This window comes from Calliphora vicina, chromosome 3 (genome assembly GCF_958450345.1).
Source record: "Calliphora vicina chromosome 3, idCalVici1.1, whole genome shotgun sequence".
Lineage (NCBI taxonomy): Eukaryota > Metazoa > Arthropoda > Insecta > Diptera > Calliphoridae > Calliphora > Calliphora vicina.
Window position 1 is genome coordinate 127,624,043 of NC_088782.1, and position 22,729 is coordinate 127,646,771.

Sequence of the window (22,729 nt, forward strand, 5' to 3'; positions counted from 1 at the left end):
CCAATGTTAATAAAAGAAGTAAAAAATATTCAAAAAAGATTATTAAATTTAACAAAGGTTTACTAAAATTCTTTTTTTTATGACATTGCTAACTTTAATAATTAATTTTGAATGTGTGGTTTTACTATTAGCGTTTACGGTAATAAAATAATCGAGAAATTGCGAGAGATTCTGTTATTAATTTCCCCTTTGTGGCATTATTTTTATTTTTACACATTTATTCGATAAATAACATTATAACCATTCGATTTTTTTTATTTAATTTTACAATTTCCAAACTCTCATTGTTTACTTATGACCTTCTCCCCCGCTACCCACATACATACATATAACTCAACATTTTTAATTTTTTGACGTACACGTCTTTATCAAATACATCTGTCATGATTTTGAAATCTTGTTTTATTTCCAAATTTTTTTTTGTTACAAAAATTACTTATTACATTGATCTGAGTGAAAAGTATTGTTTGTAACATATTTTTTGGATTTTTTAATTAAAAAATAAATGGTGGAAATATTTCATGCTTTATATGTTTTCATAATGAACATGATGATGATGGTTCATGAAACAAACAAAAATGTAGTAGCGCTGAAAACTATAATAATTGATTGATTTCGTTATGATAGAGTGATGACAGCTTGTTACAGTTTATGCAAGGCAATAAAAAAGAAACATTTTGTTATGATAAGATAGAAAGAAAAATTTGTTTAAATAAACACAAACATTACCAAAAAAAAATATTCTTTTTTTTATTCAAAAAATTTTATGAAAATGTAATTAATAATAATTTTATTATTAATTTTATATTTTATTGAGTTTAAAAGTTCGTATTTATATTTACAAATTTGTTATGTTAAATTTTTCTATAATTTTATTAATTTTCTTGTGGTCTTAACGCTTTTCGCCTGTCGCCTTATTGCAAACCTCCTTTTATATTAACTTACACTTCACTCTCTATGTACTTTACACAACAAAAACAAACACAATACAAAACCAACAACAACAAAAATGAAATAAAAAAAGGTTTATAATTATATTTTTTCATTTTGCATATTAATAATTCAACACATTAAATGTATAAAGGAAAAAATGAAATACAATGAGCTGTTAATTGAATGGACACAGAAATAAACAACCATGGCCATTATATTTTTGTTTTGTATTTGTTGTTTTTGTTTTTCTTTTAACTTTTACTTTTTATGCGGCGCCACAAAGACTCGGTATTTTATTTTACTAAAAAATTGTATACAAAACACTAGATATGAGTATAGTGTGTAATACGAAGGTGGATTGAGAAATTTTAAGAAATTAAAACAAAAATTACTTATTTAAAATTATTAAATTAATAAATTTAAGTAGTTTTTTACTATACTTTCACATTTATTATAGTTCGCTCTCTTTTGAGTACGTCAAATTCCATTTGCAAAAAAATTAATCCGCCATGTTTCTCTTTGAAAACAACATGGCGAATTTATTAGTGATGACAACTGTTTAAATACAAAACTCCACACAAACGCTAAATATAGTCAAAAACATCAGAAAAAGTCGTCAGGAATGATATTCATATAAAATTTTAACTTTTTTAGCTGATTACTTTAGTAAATTATAAAAATATGATAAAAATACTTAATATTGAGTAATTATATTTGTAAAATATTAATTAGAATAATAAATATTAATAAATTAGCTTTTTTATCCTTTGAGTTTTAAAAAGTACTTTCATATTTTTTAAAAACTAACTTTATTTTAAAAATTCGTTTCTTCTACATACTAATTCTTCAATAATTCCTCAAAATACATCGCTTATTAGTCATTCTTATGACAAAAGAAATTCTCACACCACCCTCTCTAACACACATGTTGTGTGTAAGTACGTAGTAAATTCAAATAGCATGATGAATACACTTTAAGCTTTCAAGTACTACTCCTTCATATATAAATATGGACACTGAACGACTACGACGAACTGTAATAGTGTTAAAAACGCTGACTGTGCAAAATTGCATGTTAAAAGGCATTAATCAAGCTAAACACACAGCCACAATCGAACAACCAACCAGCCAGTCAGCCGGCTGGCTGGCTGGCATGACTTTTTAAGCAACCAAAATAAAACCCTAAGCCATTTGACTTAGCCACCACCGACAAGAAGAAAAAAAATCCAACAACAAAGAGATACCGTCTCCAAGATTAGATATTAAAAAAAAACTAAACAAAATAAAAGTCTTTTGTTTATAAATAAAAGCCACAGAGTTTTTTTCTATAAACATTCTATAATAAGCTCATCTAGGTCGCCGTTTGCACTTTTAAGACAATTATCATTGGAAGAATAGTAATGGGAGTATGTATTAGGGTTTGAGATTAATTATTTCCGGAGGTTTTTGTGGCTGGTAATTTCCGGCATTATTTGGTTGGGTATTGGTTTTTACCTTTAATGAGCACAACAAAATAAAAAAATATTTATCGGCGACAACCACTTTTGAGTGGATTCCTTTGCTTTAAAAATAAATAAAAATATCTCTGCTATTGGTAAATTCAATTCTTTGAGTTGAATCGTAAAAAGCGCCAAGTTGATATTACTAAATGTCAGGGATGGAAAATTTAGTACCATTGATGTCTAAGCTGGGATTAAGAATTTAGAGGAAATTTCTTTATTATAAAACTCAGATTTGTTTTTATATTCCGAAGGAATTGCGTTTGAAATACAATTTTTCGAAGATATTAAGACCACATCTTACATTTGTCGAGTGGTAATCTCAATACCTTCCAAAACATCTGGAATTATACCCATTTTTCTTATTAAAATTCAATGTTGAAAATGGGAAAAACCTCCAGCGGACTTTTTATTCATAATTGGGCTATATACTCTTAAAATTTACTTAAAAATCTAAAAAGTAATATTTTTTCTCTAAATGTTGAATAATTTCTGTATATTTTTAACGTGTTATTGATTATTTTATTTAAATCTTTCCTTCATTTTCTCTTTTTAGTCCAAGAATGTACCACCGACTCGGAGGAGCTAATGTACCACCAGGTGCGTGCCTCATCCTCATGCAGTGCTCCACCCGATCTATTGCTGGTTAGTGATCGTGAAAACAATATACCGTTACGTTCACCGGTTGTCAATATAATTGGTGCAACAACAGCACCAGCTACCACAACCACATCACCATCATCCGGCTTAAATGCGTGCCACATAACATCTGCCAGCAATAACAATCAGAGGCATAATCAAAAGTTGCAACATCAACAGCAGCTGCAGCAGCATCATCATCATGTTACAACACAACAGCTGTCACTGGCATATAACGGTACAAAGGATATTGGTGGTAATAGTGGTAAACATCAAAAACAGTCTGTTGGTATTGGCAGTAGCCATAGTAAACATGGTCAACAACAGCAACAACAACTACAGCAAGATTGCCAGCAACAGACGGCGGCACATGATATTATTGAGGGACAGATGGAAACACAAACCAATAGCCACTCCTCAACGCGTCACGCACATCATACGCAGTCTCAGCAGCAGCAGCATCATCATCAACAGCAGCAGCAACAGCGCTCAGAGGAACATATACGTTTAGAGGTAAATATAATTTAAACTGTTAAAATTAAACGAGTATAACGAATTTTGTTAAAGCAATTGTAGTGCAAATTTAATACAATTATGGACAGAGACTTAAATGTATTAAAACCACTTTAAAAAGTTTTAAAAATATTAAAGTAACTTTAAAATTAAAAAAAAACACTTACTTTTTAATTAAAAACTAACTGGAGTTAGCAAAACTACCCGGAATTTACCAAAAAATACTCATCATTTAATTTTTACTGGAATTCAAGTTAAATGCATGTGTAATTCAAGCCTTGAATTAAAGTCAAGCGATTGAATTACAGTTGTATTAAACTTTATTTCAATAGCACTCTCCAGTAAAAAGGAAACATAAATTCAAGCCATATATTTTTGTTTGAAAAATATTTAATTTTTTCAAATATTTTTCAAGTTTAAAACATAATTAGATTTGTCTTCAAGTCGAATTCCAACAAAATGTTCAAGTGCTTGAATTTTTGGGGCTTTGGTGCTTATTGGGTTAGAACTATTAGAAATTACAGATTAATTTTAATTTTTTTTTTAAATTAAAAAATCAAAAGTCTTAAAAATAAAAAGATAACTTTAAAATTAATAAAAATCTTTTACTTTTTAGTTAAAAATATGTAATGGAAAACTTCATGGAATTTACGAAACAATCATTTCATATAATCTACTCAAAATTATTAGAGATTACAGATTTATTTCAATTTTTTTTAAATTAAAAATTCAAATAACTTCCAAAAAGTCTTTAAAATAATAAGGTTACTATTAAAAACTAGCCGAAATTACTGATTCATTTCCATTTTCTTTTAATTCCACCACTGTAAACCGTTATTTCTCCATCATTTTTGAATAATGTACTTTGGTACCGTTATTAATTTGACATTTCAACATTTAAAACATGCTTAATGTGTTTACGTAGGCAAAAACATGAAAAATACTCCAGCACACACCCAAATACCGTCAACACATTAAAAAGATTTCTGATATTTTCTAATTTCCAAAAAAAAACTCAACATTTTCTTAGAAAATGTTATAAAATTCATAATAAATTTCATTTCACACTTTTATGATGATGTTGTTGTTGCTACTTTTTTTAAATATCACCCGGGGGACGACTTTCTATTTAATTTTTTAAACAGTCGAGTTGTTTTCTTGTATTTTTTCTTCAGTTCAAATGAAAACATTTTGTTTTTGGAAATTTTAATTGCTTTCTATGAAGATTCTTAACTGGAACTGTATATTATTGTTGTTGTTGTTTTGTTATTGTTGGGTGTTGTTTTTTATTGTTGTTGTTGTATATTTTCCTACAAGCGCCATTAGCAGTATTTTCCTTAACATCTTCAGGCCATAAAAATCAAATATAATTCTTTTTGATAATGATTGCTTTCAAGAAAGCAGCAAAAAATAAAAAAAAGAAATAATGATGTTGGTTGGTGGCTGTGTGATGTTTGTGCCATTGATGTCTTTATGTGGGTTTTGTTGTGTGTAATATTGATTTTGGGATTCCAAAGCCATTAATGTAGCCATGTACAATTCTAAACTGTGAGAGCGCACCCCGTGGCTGGAAAATCTTTTAATGGCGTTTTTATTTTTTCCGCAAATGTAGTTGATTTGTTTGGAAAATCTTGGGATTTTGATTTCAAGAAGTTTTTCTTATAAAAATCTGTACACAAGTGGCCTTTGTTAGTCTCCACAAGTGGTCTCCACTTAAGTGACCATTAGTTGCTATAGTTTAGTATTTGGTAATCATTCTCTGAAGGCCTCCAGCCTACGCTCACCATATGCCCTACAATTGAGCAAACAAAATCTACAATAATAAAAATCTGTTTTAATTTAGTTTCATTCAATTTAATTGTTAAACAAAATAATAAATATTTATTATTCCATTTTATTTTGCAGGAATTTACGTGCGATGTTTCAGTAGAGGGTGGCAAATCATCACAACCCCTGCAGTTTTCCTTTACCTTCTACGATTTGGATGGTCATCATGGCAAAATCACCAAAGATGATATTGTGGGCATTGTTTATACCATCTATGAATCGATTGGCAAGTCGGTGGTGGTGCCTCATAGTGGCAGTAAAACTATTAATGTGCGTCTCACTGTTTCGCCCGAGGGTAAATCAAAGTCTGCCAAAAATAAAAAACCCACCTCCAGTGCGGTAGTTTTAGATTCAACACAAAAATCTGCTCCCCTTGGCTCGGCTTCGCAAGCGGCTCGTAGACTGCATCGTTATAGGCCCCGTAAACTTATCAAATCAGACGAAGAGGACGATGATAGTAATAGTGATAAAGAGCGTGATAATACAGCTGTAACCAGCTCCAATTTGGCACATGTTTTGGCCCATAAAGCAGCCGCGAAAAGCCATAAACTAAACAAACTTAAAACGGAACATCAATGTTGCCCCCCAACCCCTTTACAACCTACTAACACAGATCTAGCCAATTCACCACTGGAAACTATTTATGATAATATTAAGGCGACAACAACTTCAGTTACCACACCCGAGGCCTGTCGAGAATGTCTAGCGGCAGTGGATGAAAGTCGCAATGCAGGCATCTCACCGACACAAGCACAATATCCCGCCAACACCAAGTCGTCGATCACAAATGAGGCTTATATGAAACATGTGGCTTCTACGCGCATAAAAATGCTAAGGAAATCGAGGAAACAAAAGGTAATTTTAAGAAGAAAAGAGGAAATTTAAAAATATTTAATGAAGAGGAAAGGGGGGAAGTATCAGCTTTGGAAAGAAAAAAAATACAAAAAAGTAAAATTTTATATGGAAAAGTAAAATTTTATATGGAAAAGTAAAATTTTATATGAAAACATGCAATTTTCTATGAAAACATGCAATTTTTTATGAAAACATGCAAATTTCTATGAAAAAATTTCGATGAAAAGTGCAGATTTCTATGAAAAATGCAGATTTCGATGAAAAGTGCAGATTTCTATGAAAAATGCAAATTTCTATGAAAAATGCAAATTTCTATGAAAAATGCAAAATTTCTATGAAAAGTGCAGATTTCTATGAAAGGGCAGATTTCTATGAAAAGTGCAATTTTCTATGAAAAATGCAATTTTCTATGAAAAATGCAAATTTCTATGAAAAGTGCAATTTTCTATGAAAAGTGCAATTTTCTATGAAAAGTGCAATTTTCTATGAAAAGTGCAATTTCCTATGAAAAGTGTAATTTCCTATGGAAGTAAAATTTGTGCAAAAAACTCGGCATTTTTCTTTTCACAGAAACGTTTTTTGTTAAAAAAATTTAAGCAGGAAATAAAAATGCCAGACTTTATAAAAAGACAAGACCATAAAGAAATTAATACTTCTTTAAATCGTCCTAAATATTGAAGTGTTTCATTTTTAATAGCTGATATTGTACTCTCCCTAGAAAAAAGTATTCTGCATACAACATGCTGCAATGTTGCCAATTTTCATAGTTCATATTTTATTTACATTTTTTATTATTTATTTAAAACAATATAATTTTTCATTTATTTAATTTATTTTGTAAATATTTCTTTTGTTTTTTTTTTCTTTATTTATATGTACTCGTACATTTGTTTGTGATAATGCACCATTTTAACATGCCTCTTTGCTATCTGCTATGTTTCACTTTGTTATTAACCTGGACTCATTTAATCACTCACACACACACTACACGTTAAATGATCACCATCAATCAACCAACCATCAATCCATACATATAGCATCAAGACTGCATGGAAACTAGACAACGCAGCTTGTCGGTGGGCAATGAGACCTGCTGGAAGAATCGTCATCTACAAAAACAGCCCACACAACAGCAATTGCTTTGGCATGCCGAACAGCAATTGCATCATAGTGGTGGCGACATTGTGGATGGTGTGCAATTGCGTAATCCACTAAAGGGTGGCAAATCGTCAACAGGTGCTCAGAAACGTAATTCGGCTGAGTGCTGGAAGTCAGCCCTTAATCGCAATGATCTTATAAGTATTATAAGGGAGAGTATGGAAAAGAATCGTTTGTGTTTTCAGCTGAATGGGTAAGCATTCTTTGTTTCAATTTGTTTTGTTTGAATCCTTAAAGAAATTTTAAAAGCTTTTTTATTAAATTTTAGTTTTGTTTAAGTTTTTTTAAGCCTGTTTTATTTTTTTTAAGTTTTTTAGAAAAATTATTATTTTTTTGTGAAATTTGGCAACATAGCATGCTTTAAAATTAATCCTTTTTATAAATTAAAAGAAATTTGAAATGTTTGTTTATAAAAAGAAGCCTTTTTAAAAAAAGTTTATATAGAAATAAGCCCCTTAACCACAATATAGTTTTATTATTATAAAATTAAACGAATTTTGAATATTTTATTTTGAATAAAGCACTAAATTGCATTAGAATTGTATTATTAGACCAAAATATTTCTTCCTAAACTGTTTTAATTAAAAAATTAATTTGTTAAATAATTTTAAGGCCAGGTGCCCAAATCGGCACCTTTAAATTTGTATTATTATTGAATTTAAAGAAATTTGAATAATTTTTTAAATAAAGAAATATTTTATAAGAAATTTTATTAAAATTGTCATGTATTCTTTTAAATAAAGAAACCTTTTTAATAATGTTTATTAGAATTGTCATAAAAGGCCCAAAAATGTCCCCTTAATCCTTTAAAATTTAATAATTTAAAAGTCCTTAAAAGAAAGACAAACTTCATCTCATTCCGCCATTGTTAATTTATGTTTTCTTCTGTTTATAGAAAACCCCAAGCAAACGTGAGCCCCATCAGACATTCGCAACCACCAACACCACAACAACAACAAACACATCATCAACAGCATCTACTCCAGCACCAGCAGCAGCACAACAACAGCACCAACACCACCAACAAACATTCGCAGCAACAAACATCAACAACACCCACAAGTTCACAGCGCCAACGCTCAAATACAGTATCGAAAATTCCTACATTAATTGCCAACCACAACAATGCACACTCAGTCAGTCCGCATCAGTCACATTATCCCAGCGCCCATCACCGCTCCAGCAGTTGTGCAAATACCATCAGCAGCACCAGCAACAACAACAATATTCCACACGATACAAGTCTGCACGAACAGCACAACAACACAAATAGCAGCAACAATATCTATCTTCATCCCCAACCACACATTCCCATCTATCATCAACATATGGCCATTAATCCGGCCGTTATAGCAGCTCACAATGCCCTACTCAGTGCCGGCAATAGCAGTGCCTCAGCGGCGGCCGGACATCATGGTAAAATGAATCTCTGTGGTTATGACTCATTTCTGCATGCCACCATTTGTGGTGGCGGCTTAAGTCATTCACCACCAGCCCACTCATCTCTAGCCGCACAAATAACGAGTCCCTCAGCCGTAACTAGTGGCCAGCAACAAATAGCCACCGTGCAGCCCATTATGTCTTCGAACTCACCAAATACTCCCAAACACTTGAGTCTGGCGGTGACACCTAATCAAATAAAAACCAGTAAAATTTTACGCAGTGGTTCGTATGCCCAAAATCATCATCAGCACCAATCTCAAACCCATGCAAATACCACCCAAAATTCTCCCCAATATCATGGCTATCAGCGACTGCCCTCTTCCTCCAAACACAATTTGGCTGCGTTGCATTTGGTCAGTCCGACCATGGAGAAACCCCAGTTAGATCAATTGGACAAGTGGCGGCGTGATCAAGTTAAAAACTATGATCAGTTATTGTATGCCAAACTTAGTGAAAAATTGCAGCAAACGAATTTAGTGTCCTCGGCCAGTAATGTCAGGGAAAGTAATCAAAGACGCAAACATCGCGTAATGAGACAAAGACGCCCCCAAAATTTAATATCAGAAGCGAATAATGTCTCTTTAAGTCCCAAACTAATGGCAAACAAAATTTGTGCAAGAGATGACAACGATTATGCCATCATGATGCCCCTAGCAGCTGACCCCGTGGAATGTGAAAATCTTTTGGGTCAAACCAGTGATGAAGAAAGTCATTCACAACATGAATCTGCAATAAAGTGTGCAGAACAGTTAATGGAAGATGCCGCCTGCAACAGACATGTAGCCGAGGGTACTTTGGTGGATTTAGATGATGTGGAGGATGATGATGACCCCAGCCTAGCGAAACTTCCCCTAAATGCCGATACTCTACTCAGCGTTGAGGGCGATCTACACGACCTCCATCTGGATGATGCCCTAGAAATAGAGGAGGATTTGGAAGAAGACCTCGACGATGAACTAGAGGAAGTTGTGGGTATGCAAGAGAGTGGTCGCAATAGTGCAGTCAGCAATGACAGCAACAATGCAGGCGCCACATTGGCCAATACAAATAATGCGGCTAACACAAGTACCACTTCCTCCTCGCTCATACATCGTTATGTGCATGAGCACATACATCATCATTATCATCACTTCGAAGAGAAAGAAGAATGAATGAATGAATGGGCAGAATGAATATGAATAATGTACTAAACTAAACTCAAACCATTAATTTTTAAATTTATATTTATCAGCAAAGTATACAAACAAAATATAGAGTAGTTTTTTTTATTTTGTTTGTTTATTTTCTTGCTTTAAGTAAATAATTTTTAATGTACATTAATTATATTTAGAGAGTGTATGTGTGTGGAAAACAAAATTGCCAAAAAGGGAGGTTAAGGGGAGCCATTTGAGGTTAGTTTTTATTTAAAAATTGCTAGATTTATGTGCGTAAATTATGTAGTACAACATAAAATGTGGGCAGACGGAAGAGGAATGAATTTAATTTTTTATAGGTAAATTGATTGGAATTGAGGATTTGTTATTGAACTTTTAGGATTTATGGCTTATCAACAATTTCATTAATACCAATCATATTTTGTGTGCAAATGTTATTGAAAATTGTTTTCATTAACATAGACATTAAAAAACATAACTATACTATAGATATGTGTCCTCTAAAGACACTTTTCTGTAGTATAGTCTTCTTTAGACCCTATAGAACTTCTATAGATTTCTAGAGTCAAAAGAAGTCCCTATTTTATAGAATAGTGTCTTTTTAGACTCTATTCTGTAGAATAATGTCTATTCTATAGAATAATGTCTTCTTTAGACTCTATTCTATAGAATAGGCTCTTTTTAGACTCTATTCTATAATGTCTATTCAATAGTGTCTTCTTTAGATTATATTCTATAGAATAGTGTCTGCTTAACTCTCTATTCTATAGTATAGTGTCATATTTATACTCTATTCTATAGAATAATGTCTTCTTTGGGTTCTATTCTATAGAATAGTGTCTACTTTAGGCTCTATTCTATAAAATAGTGTCCTCTTTTGACTATTCTATAGAATAGTGTCTTGTTTAAACTCCATTCTATAGAATAGCGCCATCTTTAGTCTCTATTTTATAGAATAGCGTCTTCTTTAGTCTCTATTCCATAGAATAGTGTCTTCTTTAGACTATATTTTATTTTATAGGGAAATTATTACAAAATTGAAAGTTCAATAATTGGAATTTAATGTTTGCAGCATATTTATTGATACAGTTTAGAAATTTTATGTAGAAACCTAAATTTGGTCAAGTAGCACAATTTCGAAGTAGTTTTTTTTTTTTCAATTACAAAATTTTAAAGGTTATAATAAAAGCTTATTGAGTTAATGAGGATTATTTTAACTAAAAAACTTGTCCAAGAACATACAGATATATTTAGTAACTAAATATATTAATCTTTTCATATTTTGAATACAAAAAAAGATTTGTATTTAAAACAAATTAAAAGAAAGTATAATGTTAAAGGTTATGTTTTTGAAAATTTTAAAATGTGTTTCAAAATGTTTTCCAAAACAGCTTGTTCAAGAGCAGAATACCTTGAATAAATATTAAAGATTTTAATATTTTGTTAAGTTTCATGGCAAAGAATTGTAGTTGAAAAAGTAAATTATTTTTGAAATTTTTTAGGTTACTTAAGGGCAATAATATATTCCAACACAAGTTAATAATATCTATGGGTACTTCTAAGAATTTCAAAACAAAATTTTATGAAATTTTGTCAAGTGGCAGAATTTTGAAGTAGATTTTTCAATTACAGAATTTTATAGGTTATAATTACAAAACGTTGAATTATTGAGGAACATTTTAACTAAAAAACTTTTTCAAGAGCATACAAATATTCGTAATAATGTTTTGATGGGTTTAATACAAAAGTTTTGTATTCCAAACAGCTGTAAATAAAAATAAATTTTTTAGGTTATGTTTTTGAAAATTTAAATTTTGTTAGAAAATGTTATCAGAAAATCTTGTTCAGGAGTAGGAAACCTTAAATAACTGTTATAGGTTTGAATATTTTGTTAAATTTCATGGAAAAGTAAAGTATTTAAAAAGTTAAATTGATTTTAAAATTTTATAGGTTAGAATTTCTAAAATATAAAGCTCTTTTAAAATGTTAACAAGATATTTCAACACAAGTTAATAATAGGTTTGAGTACTTATAAAACATTTAAATGATTTTTTTTACGATATTTCTTAATAAAAGTTTTATAATAGTTGATTTTACTGAACTTAGTAAATGGCTGCTTTAGCACTATTTTGCCATTTTTGTCTACACTCTGCACTCTAATATAAACCTATTTACCACCTTGAACAAAAATATAAAATACATAATGATACAAATATTAAAATACAAATACAATTAAACAAAGTAACTAGTAAAAGGCTTCAAAAAACCAGAAAAAAAATACAAAAAACAATATCTACAATGTAAAATGTATTCCTTTATATTTTATACATACATCTTTTAGTTTTTTTCTTTTATTTAAGTTAATTTCAAATATTTGTTTTTTGAAAAAGATCAAAAGTGCTTCAAGATTAAGATTTAATTAATTATATTTATTGTTGTCTAGATAAAATTTTATAAATAAGTATATTTATATGTTGTATGTATTAGAGGTATGAATGTATAATAAGTGTGTAAATGTTTATTAGAATGTATGTAAGATTAGAAAGTGTAAATTTAAGAACATAATTGACTACAAAAAAAAAACATTACAAAGAATTAAAAATTTTATTGAAAAAATTATAAGGCAACAAAGAGAACCACATTTATTATAATGCAGTAAAAAGTTCAAGGTAATCAAAACAATAAAATAACACAGATTTAATATTTATAGAAAAGATCACACCTTTGGAATTCTTCTAAAGAATCTAAATCTGTTTGCCTTTTCTTCTTTTTGCTGCATTTCACCTAAACAAATGTTTAAGGTTCTCTTAATTATTAATTAATCAGACTATATATGAAACGACGCTTCAAATTAACGTAAAACATAAAAATTCCTTGTAATAACGCTATTATACATATTAATTAATACTTAATACCAATAGATCTTTCCATACAAACAAAAAAACTTTTTATTCACTAAAGAACCATTAAACATTTTACATAATTATTAGATAGTAGACAATCTTATCATTATTTTTAATAAGTTTCTTTACTAATGTTTTGTAATTTATCTAATTATAATGTAATTAATATTCATTCTTCCTCCTTTTTTAAATGTATAAACAAAAAAACTAAAAACAAATCAAGTTTATTCTTTCTTAAAATTTTTTAAATAAAGACTGATTTCCTCCAATTTTTTATTAAGCAAATACAAAAAAAACATGTTTATAATAATAATTAAACAAAAAAATAATTTATAATTAATAATATACACAATACAAAATATTAAATAAATAAAATAAAACAAAATAAAAATTCTATAACAGAAAACCATAAACAATATAAAAAATAAAAGGTACTTTTGTTTTCCTCCAAAGGTACTTGATTTAAACAAATCATTTTTTTATCCCCTAAAATATTTTGTCATCTATTTTTAACAAAAAAATCTGTATCTACTCTAGACTACTTGAACAACTTTGTGATCATCATGATGAGCAGCATTAGTAGATTAACTCGAAGAGAGAACAAAATTGAATGATGTGAACACATGTCCCAAACAATTAAATAGAAACAAATAAAACCACGAAAAACACACGGGTGCTAGACAGTCCTTTATAATGGCAAGTTCAGAGTTATAAAATAATGCATTTGTTATTAAAAATCTCACACTGTATAGAAAATTTGTTATTCTTGCCAGTAAATTTGTTAATTTCTTGAGAAAATTTTAAATTCTTGACGAGAATGCAACATTTTCTAGAGAAAATTTTACATTCTTGCCCAAAATGCAACATTTTCTAAAAAAAAAATTAAAGCAAATTTTACATTCAATAGATGTTCTACAGAAAATCTCATATTCTTGCCAAGAATGCAACATTTTCTAGAGAAAATTTTCGATTCTTGTTAAGAATGCAACATTTTCCAAAGAAAATTTTACATTCTAGAGGTTTTCTAGAGAAAATTTCACATTCTTGACCAGAATGCTACATTTTCTAAAAAAACATTTTACATTCTTGCTAAAAATGCAACATTTTCTTGAATAATTTTCTGAGAAATCAAAATTTTCGCCATTCTATTTACATTCTTGCCAAAAATGCAACATTTTCTAGAGCGATTTTCTGAGACAATTTAACATTCTTGCCCAGAATGCAACAATTTTACATTCTTGACCAGAATGCAAAATTTTCTAGAAAAAAATTTCCAAATTTCTATTTCTTTGAAGTAGTTTTCATTCTTTTGTGGAACTGTCGTTACGCTGCTTTCAAATAATTTGGTCGTCATCAATATTACACACATTTGTCAGACAAATGGATGAATTTGTATTTAATCGTCTCTCTTCTTTTATGGCTTTTTTAATTTGTATCTATTGACGAGCATGTTTGATCGTGTCTTTTTGTTTTGTTTTATTTTGTTTTCATGATTATTTGTTGGTTGTTGATGTTGGCCACTTTTCATAGTTGATGTACAATAGTTTTTCTTTTGACTGATCGCAGCAGCGTCTGGGGGGCGGAGGTGTTTGGTGGTGGCAGACACATAAAATTTTCTTTGTTTTCTTTGTAACAAGAAAGAGAACTCATTTCATTTGTCTTTCGGTTCACAGTGGTTGGTCGATCTGATCGCAATTTTCGATTACGCAAACAAAATTCGAACAAATAAATAAATATTTATTTATTCAGTTTGTTAAAAAACATTAATAAATTATAATAAAATAAATATACAGACAAAAGAAAAGGCTAAATAAATAAATATAATGACGAATTCCTCGAAATGTGCCGTGTGTGGTGTGCCGGCTTCATTGAAGTGCATGGCCTGCAAACAGGTGTATTATTGTGGTAAAGAGCATCAGAAAATTCATTGGAAAAAAGGTCACAAGGCCGAGTGTAAATGTTATGAGGTGAATTGTAATTCATACAGTTGCTGAAATAAGTGAACATACATTTCCTAAAAAAATAAAGCGACTTTTCAAAGTCTTTAAGATTTGGCCTTATAAATTTTTGGCGCCATGGGTTTATTGTTTTATTTTTATAATATAAAGGTTTTTGTTTTATTTTAAAACAAAGAAATGAGTGATAGATAAATCACGAAGAAATGTATGTTCAATTTTGCAACAAACTGTAGAAATATTTCAAATTTTTAACTAATTTCCCAACTAATTGACAGATTACTAGAAATGAGCTATTGGGCCGCCATATACGCGCCACACGTGACATAAAATTGGGTGAAATTATTTTACGTGAACCTCCGCTCATCTATGGTCCTAAAGTTGCCACTGTGCCCTTGTGTTTGGGCTGTCATCGCAAACTTGCCACTCCGGTAGGTAACTACTACAAGTGCAAAGGCTGTGCTTGGCCTTTGTGCGGTCCAGACTGCGAAAAATCTCCTCATCACAAAGACGAATGTGCTTTAATGGCGGCCCGCAAGTTTTCGGCCAAAATCGATTACAAGGCCGGCAACGATCAAACCGGCAAAAAGGAGTCTGCCTATTGTGTCATCCTACCTCTGCGTTGCATGCTGCTGAAGCAGAAAAATCCTGCCCAATATGAACAATTTGCCGAACTGGAAGATCATTTGCAGGAACGTTTAGATACGCCCATGTACAAAGTATTACGTGCCAATTTACTGACATTTATCAAAACCATATTGGGCATGACAGATTGGAGTGAGGAGGAAATTTTACGTGTAGCTGCTCGTTTAGACACAAACACATTTGAGGTGCGCCAGACAATGGAAAATCGCAGAGTACGTGCCATTTATCCCTTGGCGGCCATGCTTTCGCACGATTGCATCTCCAATACCCGGCATACGTTCGATGAACAAATGAATATTATTTTCATAGCTAAACAGCCCATAGCCAAGGGTGATATAATTTGTACTTCCTATACACAGCCTCTGAAAAGTACTTTGATGAGACGTGAACATTTGGCCCTGGCCAAGTGTTTCCAGTGTACTTGTAAGAGATGTCAAGATCCCACAGAGATGAATTTGTTTGTTGGAGCTGTACTGTGCCATAAGTGTAAGGTGGGAAAGGTGAGAAGTTCATTATTTTTATAAAAATGCCTTTATTTAAGAAACAATTTATATTTTTATTTCCATTTAGATCATATCCACAAATCCCATGAACAACTCTGCCGTTTGGCATTGTCAATTGTGCCCCCATCAACTGCCGGCCAAACAAATTAATCTGGGCAATATGGCCATGTTAAAAGAGATTGAATCATTGGATAAAACTTCTGTCAAGGCGTTCGAAGAATTTTTACACAGATATCGCGATATTTTGCATGAAAAGAACACACATGTTCTGCAAGTGAAATATGCCTTGACCCAATTGTATGGCAATGCTCCAGGATTTAGTTTGCAAGGTTTTGTATTGAATATTGAAAAAGGTTAACAAGAATTTACTTTAATGCTGACTTTGAAAATTTTTAGAAATGAATGATGCTGCTATTAAACGTAAAATTGATCTCTGTCAAGAGCTTTTGGAAGTAGCTGATGTTTTGGATGGTGGCTGGAGTATATTTAGAGGCAACTTATTGCTGGATTTGCAGGAGGCCATGTTTGTGCAAACCAAACGTGAGTTTTTAAATGGTTTGCTGACACAAAGTGCCACACAGGTAAGAAAGGAACACAAATTATCTATGGAGAGTCTTACAAAGTTTCAAGAGGAACTGCTTTTACAACTTTTTTGTAACAGATTTGATACAGTAATTACCAGGCTTAACGGTTTTACAGGAAATCAATCCGGTACTCAAAATTTCTCTTTTTTTCCGATTATTTTCACTATTTCTGACTAAAACCTGTAAAAAGGCTTTCAATGTTTCAAAAGGAAGAGCTATTTTATATCTCCTTTGTTCCAGTAATTGTCAAATTTATACGTTTTACTAGAAATAATTCCCGTACTAAAATTTTTATATATTTTACTTTTTTCTATTCTGACTAAAATCTTTAAATCTGACTAGTTGTGTAACAAAATACTTAATTATTATTGTTAATTATATTATTTATTATTTGTTGTTCTTTATTATTAAGGAAAAATTCTTGGAATCCATGCAATTGCTGAAAGAAGCCATTGATATCATGAAATTGGAGCCAGACATGAAGCAAACCTTAAACGAACGTACTCAATTGTTGGCCAGAGAATTGGAAATGGAGGAATCCAATGAAGGGTCTAATTTTTAAAAGACTGTTAATTATTTTGTTTGTTATTTTTTTGTTTTTTTGACGAATTTTAACTATATAAATGTAAAAATTCTAAGAATTTAAAAAATGTTATTGGAAAACATTGGAATTTTAGTTAAAAAGTAGTAACCTGGTTTAAAATAAAGATTAGTTTAAAGTAAATTATAAAGAAATTGTTATATTAACTTATTTCAAACATAATTATTACAAATAATAATTAAAAATGTTAAAAGAGTAAATTTAAAATGTAAACAAATAAACCGTTAGTAAATTTGAGGATATGTGGGAGTGTGTATTGCATATAAACAATGAATGGCAACATAGTTTATAATTTGTAGAGTGAAACTTGACAGTACTTTTTTTTGTAGTAAAAACTGTTTCGTAAAACATTTTTTTTATAAGTGAGCCAGTGGAAGAAATGAACATAAAATGTTTAAATAAATAAAAAATTGGTGGTATTAACTTATTTCAAACATAAAAAATGAATTAAAGTTTTGAAAGTAAATTTTAAATGTAAACATTCTAACGGTTTATTTGTATATAAGTGTGTGCGCTAAATAAACAATGAATGGCAATATTGTTTATAATTTATGTTGTAAACTAGGCAGCACTTTTCTTTGTAATTAACAGCTGTTTAGTAAAATATTTTGGCAGCCATTAAAAGAAATAAATACAAAACGTTTACAATTTTCAGTGAAAAAATTAACAAAAAATAAATAAAATTTAATAGAATCCTATAAAAAAACACATAAAATGTCCAATGTAACAGCAGCGGTTATAGCTAATCGCAATAAAAAACACTTTTTGGGTGTACCAGCTCCCCTGGGCTATGTGGCCGGTGTAGGTCGTGGGTAAGTTGAAGAAATTGTTTTTTTTTAGATTTGTATGAAAAAACATTAATTAATATTTGTGTTATCTTAAAAGTGCTACAGGTTTCACAACACGTTCTGATATTGGTCCGGCTCGAGATGCAAATGATGTTTCAGATGATCGTCATGCACCACCCGCCGCCAAACGCAAGAAAAAAGACGAAGAAGAAGAGGAGGATGAGGATTTGAATGATTCTAATTATGATGAATTCAGTGGTTATAGTGGTTCTTTGTTTTCCAAAGATCCCTATGATAAGGATGATGAGGAGGCGGATGCTATTTATGATTCGATAGATAAGCGTATGGATGAAAAGAGGAAGGAGTACAGAGATAGACGATTAAGGGAAGATTTGGAGAGATATCGGCAGGAAAGGTGAGTTTTTATTCATTTCGTCCTTTTCATTTAGAAGTTTGCCATAATTTATTAGCTTTAGAAAGTTTTTATGAAGATTTCCTGAAAAATTTAAATTTTTGAACTAGGATTCTTGAATATGACTATTAGTTAGAAAAGTTTGTCATTCCGTTTGTAATTTCCATATTTTGCGGCCACATAAAGTATATATATCGCCAACTACCTCGATTTTTGGCCTATTTTTCACCAAACTTATTTTTTATCTAAAAATTTTTATTCACCAGATTTTTTCCCATCAATTTTTCACCAAATATTTTTTTAACAAAATTGTTTTACCACTTTTTCACTTAAACATTTTTACCACATCTTTTTTATTACTAAATCATTCCAAGGCCTATTACGGTCTCTTTCATGACCCCAACAAAATTCGTTCTTTTTTCTTACATTTCTTTTCTACCTCCCCTCGCAGACCCAAAATTCAACAACAGTTTTCTGACTTAAAACGTTCTTTGTCCAATGTCACCGCCGAAGAGTGGTCCAATATTCCCGAAGTAGGAGACAGTCGTAATAGGAAACAGCGTAATCCCCGGGCCGAAAAATTCACTCCCCTACCAGACAGTGTATTGTCCCGAAATCTAGGAGGAGAATCCTCTTCCACCATTGATCCCTCCTCGGGTTTGTCTTCTATGGTGCCTGGAGTGGCAACACCAGGAATGTTAACTCCGACCGGAGATTTGGATTTGCGTAAAATTGGTCAGGCTCGTAATACACTAATGAATGTAAAACTATCACAAGTTTCTGATTCGGTAACGGGTCAGACAGTGGTAGATCCCAAGGGTTATCTCACCGATTTGCAAAGTATGATTCCCACTTATGGTGGAGACATCAATGATATTAAAAAGGCTAGACTGTTGCTGAAGAGTGTCAGAGAAACAAATCCCAATCATCCGCCCGCCTGGATAGCCTCGGCTCGTTTGGAGGAAGTTACCGGTAAAGTGCAAATGGCTCGTAATTTGATTATGCGCGGCTGTGAAATAAATCCCCAATCGGAAGATTTATGGCTGGAGGCGGCTCGCTTGCAGCCCACAGATACCGCTAAAGCGGTAATAGCCCAGGCAGCTCGTCATATACCCACTTCGGTGCGTATTTGGATAAAGGCTGCTGATTTGGAAACAGAAACTAAAGCCAAAAGGAGAGTGTATCGCAAAGCTTTGGAACATATACCAAATTCTGTTAGATTATGGAAGGCTGCTGTGGAATTGGAAAATCCTGATGATGCCAGAATTTTACTATCCAGAGCTGTGGAGTGTTGCAACACGAGTGTTGAATTATGGCTGGCTTTGGCCCGTCTGGAGACTTATGAAAATGCCCGTAAAGTGCTTAACAAGGCCCGTGAAAATATACCCACAGATAGACAGATTTGGACCACTGCAGCCAAGCTGGAAGAGGCCAATGGCAATATACACATGGTGGAAAAGATTATAGATCGTTCTCTCACCTCTCTAACTGCCAATGGAGTGGAAATCAATCGAGAACATTGGTTCCAAGAGGCCATTGAGGCAGAAAAATCGGGTGCCGTACATTGCTGTCAGATCATTATAAAGGCTGTCATAGGCGTAAGTGTGGAGGAAGAAGATCGCAAACAAACTTGGATGGATGATGCTGATTTTGTAAGTTTTATTATAATAAAGTTCTAAGAGTTTAAACTAATAAAGAAATTCCTTTTTAGTGTGCCAAAGAAAACGCTTTTGAATGTGCCAGAGCTGTGTATGCCCATGCTTTGCAGATATTCCCCTCTAAGAAGAGCATTTGGCTGAGAGCTGCCTACTTTGAAAAGAATCATGGCTCTAGAGAGTCTTTGGAGGCTTTGCTACAACGCGCCGTGGCTCATTGTCCCAAATCTGAGGTATTGTGGCTTATGGGTGCCAAATCTAAGTGGTTGGCTGGTGATGTACCAGCCGCTAGAGGGATTCTCTCTTTGGCTTTCCAGGCCAATCCCAACTCCGAAGATATTTGGTTGGCGGCCGTTAAATTGGAGTCCGAAAATTCAGAATACGAACGTGCCAGACGTTTATTGGCCAAGGCCAGAGGTTCGGCTCCTACACCCAGAGTCATGATGAAATCGGCTCGTTTGGAATGGGCTTTAGATCGTTTGGATGAGGCTTCTAAATTATTAGATGAGGCAGTGGAAGTTTTTCCCGATTTTCCCAAATTATGGATGATGAAGGGCCAAATAGAGGAACAACAAAGACGTTTGGAGGAAGCTGCCATCACCTATAATACGGGCATCAAGAAGTGTCCAACTTCTATACCCTTGTGGCTGCTTTCGGCCTGCTTAGAAGAACGCAAGGGTGTCTTAACCAAGGCCCGTTCTATTTTGGAAAGAGGACGTTTGCGTAATCCCAAAACTCCCACTTTATGGCTAGAAGCCATACGTGTAGAACTGAGAGCTGGACTAAAAGAAATAGCAAGCACTATGATGGCTCGTGCCTTGCAGGAATGCCCCAATTCGGGTGAACTGTGGGCTGAGGCGATTTTCATGGAATCTAAGCCTCAAAGAAAAACCAAATCGGTAGATGCTTTAAAGAAGTGTGAACATGATCCTCATGTGTTATTGGCCGTTTCCAAACTCTTTTGGTCGGAACATAAATTCACCAAGTGCCGGGATTGGTTTAATCGCACGGTAATTTTTTTTTTATTTTTTTTATTAAACTTGAAATAAAACTTTAATTGTTATTTTTTATTGTTTAGGTTAAAATCGATCCTGATTTGGGTGATGCCTGGGCCTATTTCTATAAATTCGAATTGCTGCATGGCGCTGAAACCCAACAGCATGAGGTATTGGAACGTTGTATAGCCTCCGAACCCAAACATGGTGAAGCCTGGTGTAGTGTTAGTAAACATATCAAAAATTGGTGTTTTAAAACACCAGAGATACTAAAGGCCGTGGTTAAGGAGATTTCTATACCCATTTAAAACATCTTTAAACAAATATTTATCTAATAAAAACAACACAATAAAAGAATATTGGAATTTAACAGCAAATTTCCAATAACAAAACGCTAAATAATATATTTTTGCTTCTACTAACTGGATTTCAATGATTGATTTAAAGCAAGATTCCTTAAATGATGATTGGTTTACAATAGATGATTTGAAATGTAAGTTTTTAGAACATAAAAAATAATGAATTAATTTTTAAAAAATTAAAGAAGAAAAAAGCTATTTTTAATAAAAACAACCTTTCACGTTTGTTAAACAAAAGGTTTTATTAAAAAAAGCTTTTTTCCCAAACACTCAGTTTTAATAAATAGAGTCTTCACCAACAAAATTTCCCAAGAGGTTATGGGAATATTTTCCACGACAAAGCTTTTTTCATAAAAAACTTTTTATTTTGTAAAATTAACAAAAAATAAATGTTTTAAAAATTGTGGGCGGGCAAATGTTTTTAATTTTTATTTTGCAAAAAGATTTTTTCAAAGTTTTTTTTTTAAAAGCTCTTTTGATTTTTTCAATAAACAAAAATAATTTTTTCTTTCTCTTTTTTTATCAAAAAATATTTTTTCAGTAAAATATATTTTCATAATTTTTTTTCGTTAGAAACAATTCGTTTCACTAAAATGTATTTTTTTTTCACTAAAATAAATTTTCATCAAAAAAGCTTTTTTTTTTGCAAAAAATGTGTTTTTCACCAAAAAAATCTATTTTTTCAATAAAATACATTAAAAAAAGCTTTTTTCACTGGATTACCTCGTCATTAAAAAATATTTTTTCACTAAAATAAATTTCTTAAAAATTTATTTTCAAAAGCTTTTTTTTTACAAATATATTTTCATCTAATAAGCTTTTTTTCCTAAAAACATTTCCACTAAAATACATTGTCATGAAAAAAGCTTTTTTCACTAAAAATTATATTTTTAACTAAAAAAATTTTTTTGTGAAAAAGCTTTTTTCCGAAAACATGTTTCACTAAATTTATAACCTATCCATTTTTAACTAAAATACATTCTCATCAAAAAAGCTTTTTTTTGCTAAAAATTATATTTTTAACTAAAAATAACAAAAAAACTAATTTAACTAATTTTTTTGTGAAAAAGCTTTATGGTCAAAAAAGCTTTTTTGCGAAAACATGTTTCACTAAATTTATTTTTTTCACTAAAAAAGCTTTTTTCGCTAAAAACCTTTCTATTTTTTCACTAAAATACATTCTTATCAAAAACGCTTTTTTTGCTAAAAACATTTTTTCCACTAAAATACATTTTCTTCAAAAAAGCTTTTTTCACAAAAATAAATTTTCATCAAAAAAAATCATCATTATGTTTTTCAATGAAAAGA

The 22,729-nt window shown here is 31.3% G+C and overlaps 3 protein-coding genes across 3 annotated transcripts in view; all 3 read left to right on the forward strand.

Annotated features, from left to right (window-relative positions):
- The window catches only part of nkd (naked cuticle), a 41,289-nt gene extending 31,150 nt beyond the window's left edge, over positions 1–10,139 (forward strand). Inside the window, exons 2-5 of the mRNA XM_065503803.1 lie at positions 2,989–3,584; positions 5,490–6,266; positions 7,304–7,617; positions 8,320–10,139. Of these exons, the coding sequence (XP_065359875.1) occupies positions 2,989–3,584; positions 5,490–6,266; positions 7,304–7,617; positions 8,320–10,018 (3,386 nt within the window). The 3' untranslated portion in view covers positions 10,019–10,139. The remainder of the gene's footprint in view (positions 1–2,988; positions 3,585–5,489; positions 6,267–7,303; positions 7,618–8,319) is intronic.
- Positions 10,140–14,590: 4,451 nt separating this feature from the next.
- Positions 14,591–17,346, forward strand: SmydA-2 (SET and MYND domain containing, arthropod-specific, member 2). Its single transcript, XM_065505060.1, has 5 exons — positions 14,591–14,891; positions 15,158–16,024; positions 16,095–16,356; positions 16,424–16,608; positions 17,024–17,346. Exons 1-5 carry the CDS (start codon positions 14,748–14,750, stop codon positions 17,171–17,173), a joined length of 1,608 nt encoding a protein of 535 aa, XP_065361132.1. The 5' UTR covers positions 14,591–14,747; the 3' UTR covers positions 17,174–17,346.
- A 484-nt stretch (positions 17,347–17,830) lies between these two features.
- Prp6 (pre-mRNA processing factor 6) lies at positions 17,831–21,464 on the forward strand. Its single transcript, XM_065505629.1, has 5 exons — positions 17,831–18,024; positions 18,098–18,415; positions 18,864–20,064; positions 20,124–21,077; positions 21,146–21,464. Exons 1-5 carry the CDS (start codon positions 17,927–17,929, stop codon positions 21,368–21,370), a joined length of 2,796 nt encoding a protein of 931 aa, XP_065361701.1. The 5' UTR covers positions 17,831–17,926; the 3' UTR covers positions 21,371–21,464.
- Positions 21,465–22,729: the final 1,265 nt, after the last annotated feature.

Excerpts from the sequence above, each read along its gene's own strand:
- SmydA-2 (XM_065505060.1), top strand. The coding sequence starts at position 14,748 with ATGACGAATTCCTCGAAATGTGCCGTGTGTGGTGTGCCGGCTTCATTG. Across the intron at positions 14,892-15,157 it reads CCGAGTGTAAATGTTATGAG|ATTACTAGAAATGAGCTATT; the intron begins GTGAATTGTAAT and ends ACTAATTGACAG. Across the intron at positions 16,609-17,023 it reads TGACACAAAGTGCCACACAG|GAAAAATTCTTGGAATCCAT; the intron begins GTAAGAAAGGAA and ends TTTATTATTAAG.
- Prp6 (XM_065505629.1), top strand. The coding sequence starts at position 17,927 with ATGTCCAATGTAACAGCAGCGGTTATAGCTAATCGCAATAAAAAACAC. Across the intron at positions 18,025-18,097 it reads GTGGCCGGTGTAGGTCGTGG|TGCTACAGGTTTCACAACAC; the intron begins GTAAGTTGAAGA and ends TTATCTTAAAAG. Across the intron at positions 18,416-18,863 it reads GAGAGATATCGGCAGGAAAG|ACCCAAAATTCAACAACAGT; the intron begins GTGAGTTTTTAT and ends CTCCCCTCGCAG.